The 12450-nt window shown below is 46.5% G+C and overlaps 1 protein-coding gene across 2 annotated transcripts in view; it reads left to right on the top strand.

The window, feature by feature from the left end:
* The window catches only part of LOC118787829 (DNA-binding protein RFX7-like), a 41733-nt gene extending 32512 nt beyond the window's left edge, over positions 1-9221 (top strand). For both annotated transcript variants that reach the window (XM_036543531.1, XM_036543530.1), the window contains 4 exons: positions 695-779; positions 1070-1277; positions 1748-2049; positions 2545-9221. In XM_036543531.1, coding sequence (XP_036399424.1) covers positions 695-779; positions 1070-1277; positions 1748-2049; positions 2545-5919 — 3970 coding nt within the window. In that variant the 3' untranslated portion in view covers positions 5920-9221. The remainder of the gene's footprint in view (positions 1-694; positions 780-1069; positions 1278-1747; positions 2050-2544) is intronic.
* Positions 9222-12450: the final 3229 nt, after the last annotated feature.

Raw genomic sequence — 12450 nt, 5'->3', positions numbered from 1 at the left:
TCAGTGTCCGCCTTTAACACGCGAGTTGCTTATTGTACCAAGAGACGCGAGACGCTAAGACTCGCACCCTTCCCAAACGCGCCCCCGGAACCAGGTGGGAGGTGTTCCCGCAACACTGTCTGCCAGTGTCAGAGAGATGACTTAAATGTCAGTGGAAATAGAAGGGTTTGCCACACATCCGTAGCATTATTTTGGGTAGTCTTGATACTCTAGTGCGACAGGTTGAGCAGGGGTGGGGGGGGGGCGGAGGCGGGGGGGGGGGCCCTCTCCCTGTGATTGAGTGCAGAGCCAGGGCCGGAGGGGCTGACGGATCATTAGTGACGGACGCTGGAGAGGCGATATCTGTCTCGGCCCAAGGTGTGAACACTCTTCTGCAGATTGCACTGTGACTGACACCTAACCGTCCCCCCCCCGGGGGCAATTCTGCAGCCAGTTCCTGTGGACTGGGTCACAGCACCTCACTGCTAACAATCTGTGTCTCTCACGAATGTGTTTCTACTTCAGAAATGCATTTTTGAACGCTCCCAATCCACTTGTGAACAAATGAAATGTGTTGTTATTCATTTTTATTTTAGTATCTGAATTATTTTCAGTTTATTTTATTTTGCAGTATAACGTTGCTTTAACAAAGATTTGAGTACACCATCGCTGCTTTAATCCTACCACTGTGTGTTAAACCTTAACAAGCTCTCACGTACTGCTATAGTGGGCTGAGGAAGAAGGCCTTTGTCCACATGCCATCCTTGCCCAATTTGGATTTGCATAAAACAGGTGATGGGGTAAGTCTGTATCTTTTTATCCTTCCCATAACAATATTATATTATTGACATATTATATTATATTATCATATATTATCTTGTCTGTTTGCCAGTCAAGAAACTGTGTACATTAATAGTGAATATTTGGGGAGAAGAATGGTAAACCTCTATGCAGGAGCTATCCCACAAGGTCAACCTGAAGTCTTAAAACTAACTGAGGGAGTATTAAAATCATCATAAGGAATGAACGATGACACCCTAGCTTCTCAGAACCCCAGCAGCAGGTGATGGTGTCTGTATTCCCCTGTCAGTGCGAGGTGCTGGAGTCTTCAGGCCAGCTGCCCAGCGCGGAGGAGGAGGTGCGCTCGGCGGCCTGTGGCCTGGTATGCGAGTGGGCCCAGAAGGTGCTGAGCCGTCAGTTTGACAGCGTGGAGGACCTGGCCCGCTTCCTGCTCAACAGCCACTACATCGGCACCAAGTCCATGGCAGCCCTGACCGTGATGACTGGAGCGCCCACTGGTACGCCCCTGCGCTCTTCTTCATTCTACAGAGGCAGACACCCAGAAACCATAGAACCGATTCGAACATAAACAAGGACGTGGTTGTGTAGTAATGTGGGGGAAAAAGCTGTCGTACTATCAGTTGTGCTGCTATAATTACGTCTGCCCCATTGAGTAACAAGAGGTTACTCGCAACACGCACATAATTCTGTGTGAAAGATTTCCCTCTGGTGGTAGTAACTAGAATTTAGAATGATGGCAAGACTTGCAAATAAGTGTTCATGTTAGTGAGTGAAATATCTTCCCAACTTCATTAGGTTCTTCATTAGGTTCATAATACCATGCCTTGGACAGGTCTTACAAAGCTTCTTGTCATCGTGAAATTGCTTTCACTATTGAAATGTGGCCCCAGTATTTGAGTCATCCACAGATACAGTCTTTCACGGTTGAACTGACAGCAGCTGGTCTCTTTGTTTTGTTGCCTTCCAGGGGTGAAGACGCCGACACAGGCGTCTGCGTTTGTCCCTACGGCCGAAGCCAACTCCTTCCAGCCCCAGGTGAAGACCCTGGCCTCCCCCTCCATCGATGCCAAACAGCAGCTGCAGCGCAAGATCCAGAAGAAGCAGCAGGAGCAGAAGCTGCACTCGCCGCTGCCGGGCGAGGCCGGGGCCCGCAGGGCGGACGGGGGCACGCCCAGCGCGGGGACCAGCATCCCCTGCGGGAGCCCCGCCCTGCTCTCCCCGCAGCCCACCATCGGCATTGTGGTTGCTGCCGTCCCCAGCCCAATCACGGTAATCTCAGTCTCATGCACCTGCTCTTTCCAGGTTAACGGTTAATGTCTCTTTCCAGGTTATTAGTTATTTAATATGAATGCTTTTTTTTTTTTTTTACATTATCGTCATTTAGCAGACACTCTTATCCACAGCGACTTACATGTGCTATAAATTTTACATTACATGTCTATACAGCTGGATGTTTACTGAGGCAATTGTGGGTTAAGTACGTTGCCCAAGTGTACATCAGCAGTGCCCCAGCAGAGAATCGAGCCAGCAAACTTTGGTTACAAGCCCTGCACCTTACCACTATGCTACACTGCCACCCTTTTTCTTTTTTGATGATTCTCAGTAATATGACAAAAACCAGTTGGCAAAATGGCATTGATGGCTATATGAACTTATTGTGACACCTATAGCTGTATTAAAGCCCTTGCCTCAGTTTTTGAGCAGTGTCATGATGTGGCATTGCATTAGAATGTGTTTCTTATAAGGTTTCCTCTTCCTGTGCAGGTACAGAGGAGCCGGCAGCTGATGACCTCTCCCAGCCCGGTGGGCACCACAGAGAGCAAAGTCTTGCCGGTCAACTTCCAAGTGGTCACCCAGCCCGTGCAGCAAGTGAAGCAGTCCCCCAAGACCCCGCAGAACGTCCCCGCCAGCCCCGTGGGAGACCGCTCCGCCCGGCACCGCTACGCCCAGATCCTGCCCAAGCCGTCGGCCACCAGCGCCATCACCCTGCGCTCGCCCCCGACGCTGCTCATCACCAACAGCCCCATCAAGACCGTCATGCCCTCCCCGCACGTCGGCCCCGTCAACGTGGTGAAGATGGCGGCCATATCACTGGCACCCAGCGGCAGCACCACCACCCTGCGGCCGGCCTCGGCCGGGCTGAGCGGCGCCGGCCCCTCGGAGGAACACAGGCCCAGCCCGCAGGCCAGGAGCGGCTCGGCGGCCTCCCTGCAGTCCCCCGTGGCCAAGCCCGGGCGCGTGGCCACCACCCCCACCATCGATGTCAAGATGGAGCCTGAAGCCATAGTCGACGATAATCAGGCCCTCGGTGCTGACAGGCTGACGGCCACTCAGGACGCTGCCGGCGGGCAGAAGGGCGAGGGAGGTGCTAAGCCAAGGGCTGCCAGTGAACCCACGCCCCACACCAAGGGCTCCCCGGGGCTCAACGGAGCGACCGGGGCCAGGCGCGATGGAAAGTCCCCTTCCAACGGCAACACTGTGGCAGCTTCTGCCGGCGGCGGTGGCGACAACAGCGGTATGGACAGTACTTTGTACCTGACCGCGTCCAATCAGAACACCAGCATTACTATGTCGTCCAATGGCAACGGTGCCGCGGCCGCGTTGCAGAAGGAAAGCTGCCTGGGCTCCAAAAGCCCTAGGAAGCGCCCGGGCTTTGGGTCAGAATCGCACTCCACGCCCGTTAAGAAGGTGTTTATCTCCCAGCCGCCTGTGGGGGGCGTCGTCAGCCCCAAGCCTGGCGTGAACGCCGCCGTGAAGAAGAACCCCAGGGCGGGGACTCCGGCCAAACCCGAAAGTGCACCAGCAACCGCACCTGGCAAAGTGACTGTGAAAATGAACTCCACGGTCCCGACCCGAATCCTGGCGCTCTCCGACTCTCCCGTCGGGAACACAAGTGGCTTCCAGACTGTTGTCAAACCACAGAGCTCGTCAGAGGCAAAGCAAGAAGGGGCCCCCTCCGGCATGGAGGCCGACGGCCTCATTGCGGGCGACACTATCTCTGATCAAGCGCTGCTGCAGCACATCGCAGGCAACCCGCAGGTCATGTCTGCTGGCTCAGGCATGCTGGACGCCGCCGCGGTCACCGACATGAAGGACGCCATGTGGGAGGAAGGGCAGCTGGAGAGCATCCAGCAGCAGCAGCAGGCCTACGTGCAGCAGATCCAAGACCACAAGCAGATCTCCACACCGGTGATGGACCAGCTGCCCATGCTGACCCAGGGCCCGGATCAGGGTCAGCTGAGCCTCCACCCGGACATCGTGGGCTTCGCCGGGGCCCAGGCCAACGTGGACTACTTCCCGTTCAACGACGACGAGATGACGCAGGACAGCATCGTGGAGGAGCTGGTGCAGATGGAGGAGCAGATGAAGCTCAACAGCAGCCTGCAGACCTTCAGCAGCTGCGTGGACATGGCGCTCCAGGGCCAGGCCACCGCCATGCAGGCCGCCGTTCTGTCCACCCACCAGCCCAGCACCCCCTTCTACCACTCGGCCCACAGCAGCAGCACCCCCGTCCACACTCCCACGCCCACGCCCACTCCCACGCCCACCCCGACTCCCACCTCCGAGATGATCGGAGGAGGCCCGGGCCTGACCCGGGAGAGCCCTTGCTCCCGTCTGGCCCCCACCACCCCCGTGGACAGCGCTTTGGGGAGCAGCCGGCACACCCCCATCGGGACCCCGCACTCCAACTGCAGCAGCAGCGTCCCACCGAGCCCGGTGGAGTGCAGGAACCCCTTCGCTTTCACTCCCATCAACTCCAGCATGACCGGCTACCACGACGCCAGCATCGTGTCCAGCAGCCCCGTCAAGCCCATGCAGAGACCTATGGCCACCCACCCCGACAAGGCCAAGCTGGACTGGATGAACAACGGCTACAACACGGGCGGGGGCACCTCCGCCATCTCCAACAACGGCATCGGCATCCTCCCCAGCTACCAGGAGCTGGTGGACGACCACTTCCGCAAGCCGCACGCCTTCGCCATCCCCGGCCAGTCGTACCAGTCCCAGGCGAGGCACCACGACGCCCACTTCGGCCGCCTGACGCCCATATCCCCCGTGCAGCAGCAGGTGGCCAACATGGCGGCCCTCACCAAGCAGGAGGGCTTCGCCGTGCCCGCTCCCCTGGACAGCAAGGTGCCCAGCTCCACGTCGGGTGGCACCTTCCGCTGCCGCAGCGTCAGCCCGGCCGTGCGCCAGCGCAACCTGAGCGGCAGCACGGCCCCGCCCAGCGTCCCCCGCTCCGTCGTCTCCCCCTTCAACTCCCCCATCACCCCCGAGGTGCTCAGCATCTTCGCCAACAGCCACCCGGACGCCAGTGCCAACAACATGGCCCAGAGGAGCCAGTCGGTGCCGCTCAACGTCATGATGCAGACGGAGGTGCTGCCCCCGCAGAAGCAGAGCAACAGCAAGAAGATCACCAACGTGCTGCTCAGCAAGATGGACTCGGACGGCGACGACGCCGTGCGCGGCCTGGGCATCAACAACATGCCCTCCAACTACACCGCCCGCATGAACCTCACGCAGATCCTGGAGACCACGCCCAACTTCCCGGCAGGCGCCGGCCATCAGACCCTCGTCAACCCTGGCTCCTCTTCGTACGAGTTCCAGAAGCCAAGTTACCTCATGAAGAGCGCCAGGAACGAGCCGATGGGTTTCTCTTCTGGGGACAGCCAAGCACAATCAGGTTCTGGAGAGCAGCAGCCAGAGCAGCAGCAGCAGCTACAGGAGCAGCAGCAGCAAAACCAGCCACAGCTGCTGCCTCAGAACCCCGAGCAGCAGCAGCAGCAGCAGCAGCTAGATTTCAACTGCACCGTCAAGGAACTCCTTGGTGACGACAGCCTGAACCCTGGCTCTCAGCTTGTGGGACAGGGGCCTTCAGAACTCAACGCGGTTGGGCCCGATTTCTCCAGCGACATCCGACTGACCTCTGAGCTTTCCAGTAGCATCAACGACCTGAACACTTTAGATACGAATCTACTGTTCGACCCCAATCGACAGCAGGGACAATATGAAGATTCTACACTGGAAGAACTGAAAAACGACCCGCTTTTCCAGCAGATTTGCAGTGAGACTGTGAACTCTGCTGGCTTTGACTGGCTGGAAAGTAAAGACCAGCCCACAGTGGAAATGTTGGGTTAATGTTTCTTTTTTTAAGTATGGTTGGATGTGTAAAAAAATTTTTTTTTGTTTGTTTGTTTTTTGGAACTTTCGCCGTAATTATTCACGTAAGAGTTCTACAGCACACTGCAACAAGAATCTGGACACACTGACATTTGTCCAGTGAGAAGTGCCAGCCTGAACAGAAATTATCGCTCTTTTCGAGTATGTTGGGTTTTATATTTTTGTTTTTTTTTTTTTCTGTGGGTATGCTGCATCATTGTACATTGCGGGTGCTTTCGTGTCCCCTGTTTTCCCTCTCGTTAAAATCAAAAGGAATTTACAAATGCTAACAGATGGGCAATTAAGACAAGAGGAGAAGAGGCGTGCTTGAATTTTAAGTTTTTGTAAAAGAACTTTTTTTTCCAGGGTACAACAATGTTCTTTTTAGTAGCATGTTTGTTTTCTGTTGCTCTGATTTTTATTTAAGCGACTTTGTCTCAGTTGCCCATGGTTGTACTGAAATCCTAGATCTTTACGTGTTTAGGAAGGAACTGTGGACTGACTCATGCAGTGTTTTCAACAACAAATCAGCAGGCTGTTCTAGACTGTTCCTCACAAACTATTCGCTCTTCTCTAGCAAGTTTCTGAAGTTTAAAAAAAAAGCCTCTTGCCTCTGACACAGAACTGCACTTAAAAGTGATGCCATCTGACAGATCCTGTTGTGAGAGTGTATTCACTGAAAATCTGTACAGGGAAAACATTTGGAAAGTGGGGATGTATACACATTCACAAACATTTTCATTTTCATAATTGTCCATTTTCTGAAAGACAGACCAGCAATATTACTGTTGTGTGGGAGGGCACTTTGTGCTGCTGCCACTTTTTTTTTTTCTTTAAATATCTCTTTGCCATTTCAGGTTTCTGAAAGGGTAGCAGTGGCTACCAGGTGCTTAATAACACACAAAGATATTATCACATACCAAATCAGTGGTAAAACCTTTAATAGATATTTACTGTCCAAAAATTTATAATGATCTGTTGGAAAGCCAATTCTAATGTGTGCTTTTTTGTTTCTGTGAAGGGAGAACCTGGGTTTTTGCTCCATATTTACTCTATCTTGTTAAAAATTGGGAATATTATATGTGGAAAGCTGCCCTGAGTGGACCAGTAATTCCATGGTCTTACACCATCTTGCGTTTCAAAGGGTGTTCAATCTGCAAATTGATCAAAGCTTCCTATGAGCTTCAAAGATAAACGGCAGCTCTTATCTTAACTATTTTGTATGGTAAATAATAGGTTTTACAAAAAGGACAAGTGTATGGATTCCTGAAACGTGACATTATGCATTGAGAAGGATTTTTTTTTTCCCTCAACTTCAACATACATTGCATTTGTCTTCACTTTTTACATGCGATGCGGTAAAATTGCGACAGGGTTGGCTTGCAGTTGATGCGTGGCTGCTGGACTGTTGCGGTTGTGCGGAAGTTTCAGGCGCTTTTTCAAAAGGATGAAGGTAATCTGTTACATCCTGTAATATGAAGATGCATGGAATCTGTCATGCAGCCTTCTCTTTTTACATTTCGGCTTCAGAGAGCTTGTATACGGCACTATTTGGAGAGGGGAAGAAAATGATAAATGTATTGCTTGATCATTTTCTCAATTACCATTATCATTTGGGCATGAAATGTATGACAATATATATATATGAAATATATGTATTTAATATATGACAAATGTTGTTACAACTGTTTGGGAAGGAACACATTTAGCTTATTTATGAATCGGAATAGAGAATAGGAGGGCGAAAGGCAGAATGTGTGGAACCCCATAGGAACAGTCTTGTGTCTTTGTGGAACTGAATCTGAAGGGAAAGAAAAACTTCCTGCTTTGAGCTGACCTAATGCTATTGAATTACTGAACAGCAGGTGATATGAATTCATTGCTGAATGGAAACATTCATAGTACATTTTTTTAGTGTAAGAAAAAGCAACCTTTATGAAGACAGCATCTGGTTAAAATTGTTTGGGTCATTTGAGCTTTTCCAGTCAATGCACTTAACACATTGGTGTCTTTATGAAAGGAAATGTAATCCGGTTTCTTGCGTGTATTTATGTGTGTGTACGCACATTTCTGGGGTCCTTTTTTGCATACTTCCTATGGGCAGCTCTGCAGTAGTTTTCTATTTCCAATCGAAGAGTAACCCTGACAGCATATGATACAAATATCTCAAGTGTTAAAAGATGGATGTTCAACATTTTGGAGAGAAACCTTGGCAGTGAAAAAGAAATAACACTCTCTTTCAAGGAGTCCAAGTCAGGAGGGGCTGAATAACATTTCAGATGCTAAAAGCTACAAAGGTTGCTAAGTTGAGCTGAGAGTGGCTATGATGTCAACATCGAGATGCGAGTTGTATGAGTCTTAAAGATGGCTCCGGGCTTTCAGCCTTATGTCCATACCAAAGAAAAGCTGCCTAGTTACACATGGAACAAGAATGGAATCCATAATTATCACTGATCTGCTTTCACAATGAATATTGCTCCCCACTTACAGGTTTCTGTTGTTTATGGGCCACGGGTTGGAAGGCCTTCAGGTGGTATAGTAATTAGGAAGGATTCCATGGCATCTTACCAGAGAAGGAAAAGGGTGTTAAAATTGATTAACGCTGTTGTTGTTTAATGGGGCAACTACTCAGTTGCACTGGAACCCTAGTGTTGAAAAGCATGCTGAAAAAAACTTCACTACTGGTCTGTACAAAAAGAAACTGATGTAGCAGGATGTTCTTTGCGTGAATTTTGTCTACTGTTGTAACTTCCACACTTGTTAAAAAGCTCCATTTGTAAATATGACAGATATCACAGTAAGAAATCCAATTACTCAAGACACTGTGTTAATATGACCATGATTCTAAAATATGGTAGTTCTGTGTACCTTCACGAATACTTTTACTGGTTGTGTAAGATCTGCAGCTTGTGAGATATGTTGCAGCTTGTACAGATAACGCCGTTTGTCTGGTTTCTCTCTTGTTGATGTATTTTTGTTTCCTTTTTGAGATTTATAGTGCTCTGCTTTTGCAGAAAAGATGTGTATATTGAGTGAGAACAATAGCATGGTTTATTGAAAAAAAGGTATTATGATATATTAGCAGGTTGCTTGTCTCTCAGTGACAGAGGTATATTGTGCCCAGAACTTAGCAGCAGACACTGGAAATTCAATGGTTCAAATTTCAGCAGGCTTTCAGAGGTTCACATAATTGCACTAAACTTTTTATGAACCAAGGGTTTGGCACCTCTTTTAGGACAAATGAATCAATTGAAGCCCGCAAAAAAAAATATTTTTATAAAGAGCTTAAATAAGGAAAAAAGATAATTAACAAAAAGAAATGTCATAAAAAAAATGACAACACTTTGTCTTATGTAGCAATGTGCATTGATCTCAGTGAGATAAGTCTTTTACTCATTCTCATACATGAGAATATAAAACGCAATTTAAAGAAAATTTTAAAAAATTTAAAAAAACTATCAAAATATTTCCTTCACCATGTTGATAAATAATCATAAGTGTGCATGTGTGTTGAATTCTATTGTACAGAGTATCCTTTGTAACCACTTTCTTCGCTGTAATAAGGACTGGTTCTGTCAACCAGAAAGGTATAGCTACTCACATAACAAGTTACCTGCATTGTTTGATGTTTACTAAATTCAAATTTGTACTTGTTCCGTATGTTCAGTTTATGAATTTGTTCCGTTGATTTTGGTGTTTTTATTTCTTTTTTAAAAGAAAGAAATGCATCTCTTTGTGAAGAAAACTGTTTTATAGATTTTGTTTTGTTTTTATTTTTTTGGCGAAACTGTTAATAAGCACTGATGTTTGGACTTAAATGAAGAAAAAAAAAGACACCCTTTCTCCTTGTAATGCACAGGGGCTTCATTCAGCAGTGACTTCCCATGCTGTGCATTTCACTGGCCCTGTAGAAAGCCCCTTTAACCCTGCTCTCCATCTAGACTTCTAGAACCCTCCGCCCTGTTGTTGTTATCTGGTGTACAGCGGACCGTACAGTAGTTTGGTAATGTTGCAATAGCATTTCAGCAATTTTTTTTTTTTTTTCTTTTTTTTTTTTTTAATTGAAAGTGCTCACAGATGTTGAGATTTTTTAAGTGGTTTTAAAAACCAATAAACTTTTTTTTTTTTTAAGAAACCGGTTGTCTGATCTGAATTTTGCTTCAGGCGTTAATGGAGGATTGTGTGGCAATCAAGTCTTTATAGATATATCGATTCAGATTTTAGAGGTGCGGGGAATCTTCAGGACAGCTTATATATTGTCAGAAACAATCTGTTGATTAAAGACAATGGTCAGTCATATTATACAGTAAGTACAACTGCATTAAATGTACATGAAGCTTGAATAAGCATGGCATAACAGCTGCGTTAAGCATTCATGATAAAGTGTATCGTGTATCATGCACAATGTATCACAGAATGCATCACATAGAAATTAATGTCTCATCCACCCCTGCCAGCAGTGTCACATGATATATATGACATAGGTGGAGTAAGAGGTGTAATGTGATGTGACATTCATTTTTACATATCACATTATGACTTGTAATGTACAAGTATTAGCTATCATGTGGTTATATAGTTTTACTTAAAGTGTAATGTGGCTAACTTTTGTTTTTAATCAACAGATTGCTTCCTTTCCTAGTTGCACTTACTTAATGTTTTCAAACTATTACGTCTAATGGCAGTCCATTGAGTTTCATACTAATATCTGAGAAAACAATTCAATTTTTGCATGAAATTACATATTTCACTATTCTGACACACAGTATCTAGAACATGTACAGAGAGTACGTTTCATCCCAGTTACAAATCTGAAAAAGATTTTTGCTGGAGATAAATTGTTGCAGCCATTATTTTTGCATGTAATACTGCCTCACTGTAGCTCAAACTTTCTCAGATGTACATGTAAAATGACTGCCTGTATCACAACAGACACCTGGTTATTGAACCCTAGGGTAACCCTAGGATGTACATCTCTGCAGTCTTAAAACAGTATTGTTGGTATGGCAAGATCACAACACTTCTAATAACATATTGTTTCATGTCTTTGCTTTGACTTGGCTATGATTTGTGTGGCTTCTGTAGTGCTGCTAGTAGCCTTCACTACATGTAGTGATGAAATGTACAACACGTGTAGATGACAACTACATTGCAGTTGAACTATCTTTTTGTGAAAGCTACACTACTACACAGTAATATATTAATTAATGGTGCTGAAAGCATAGTAAACCACAATTTCTCAAGACGTGATAAAACACATGATGGTATGTATTGGTATTTCTGTCATGCAAAATGTATAGGCAGGGCATGATTCATCTGCAGAATTTGGAGGCGGTTACTTGAGTCAACTCTCCATAGACAAAAGGCACAATAGTGATGGAGTCTGTATTTTTAGGTTTCAAAACTCTGTGCATCCTTCATTACTAACCAGTCATGCTCTTACCCAACTGGGCAGGATGTCACAAGGATGTTGATCTGCTTCTGTGGGGTCTTGTTACCTTTCCAAAAGAGCAGTGTATAATTCAGTGTGTGTTCCTGGTGTAGGCACTCTGTGACGTTCACGCTGAGCCAGAATGTCCTTGGCTGAACCGGTTTCCACATAACACATTTGTAGATGTGAAACAGTCACCCGGTACGCATTACAAAGCGTCTAGTCACGCTAGGCACTGACATTCTGAATGACTTGTTCTCTGTTCATTTCCAGCAGTTGTGGCATTTTTTCCATTGAAATAGTGCATACACCACTAAAATAAATAGTATATAATGAAAACATATTTTTCTGACAGAGTTATGCTATAAATGTTTCATTTTCACTGCCTGTAAGTATAAATATATGGATTTATACATAAAAGTGTGAATAATGCCACAAAAAACAGTAGACCAAGAGAATTTACCATAACTCCCCTGTGATTTTTCATAGTTTCAAATGACTTCTCATTATTTTTGATTTTGTAAGCAATGGTCTTGAATTACATGGGTGTTTGGTGTTTTGTGCATTATTCAAATTCATATTACTATAAGTGTATGAAACCTTGGGTAAAATACTTAAAAGCAAAGTGGTTTCTGGTGAGGGCCTTACCGAGCAAATTTGCCAGGACAAGCGACAGCAATCAGATTGCTGAAGGTAGCCTCATGGCAAAGGTTTGTATTAGCAAACTTACTTTCAAGCATTGCAATTGTATATTTAGATTGGTTAAGCAATATGGGAGAGGTAACTCCAATAAATGTGATGGGCACAAAGGATTCAGACTGTGCTTCTGGAATACAGAGCCAGAAAGCAGTGAATCTACAGACTTTGTGACTGTGATGACAGCGCTTTCTATTCATCTTGATTGGGAAAATAAAAAAAAAGAGCCAGGAAAGGGATGATTGTTTATGGAAGTCCACTAATCCGTAAACAGATTGACGCAGATAAGGATCAGGCAACAATGCAGATTTGGCATAGCGCTCACCATCTGTCACGTATGAGATGCATTTCAAACTGCTGATGTCGAAAGTTGTCATGGTGTA

This window comes from Megalops cyprinoides, chromosome 13 (genome assembly GCF_013368585.1).
Source record: "Megalops cyprinoides isolate fMegCyp1 chromosome 13, fMegCyp1.pri, whole genome shotgun sequence".
NCBI classification, from domain to species: domain Eukaryota; kingdom Metazoa; phylum Chordata; class Actinopteri; order Elopiformes; family Megalopidae; genus Megalops; species Megalops cyprinoides.
The sequence above is the reverse complement of the archived record's forward strand: the minus strand, read 5'-3'. Positions and strand labels throughout refer to the sequence as shown.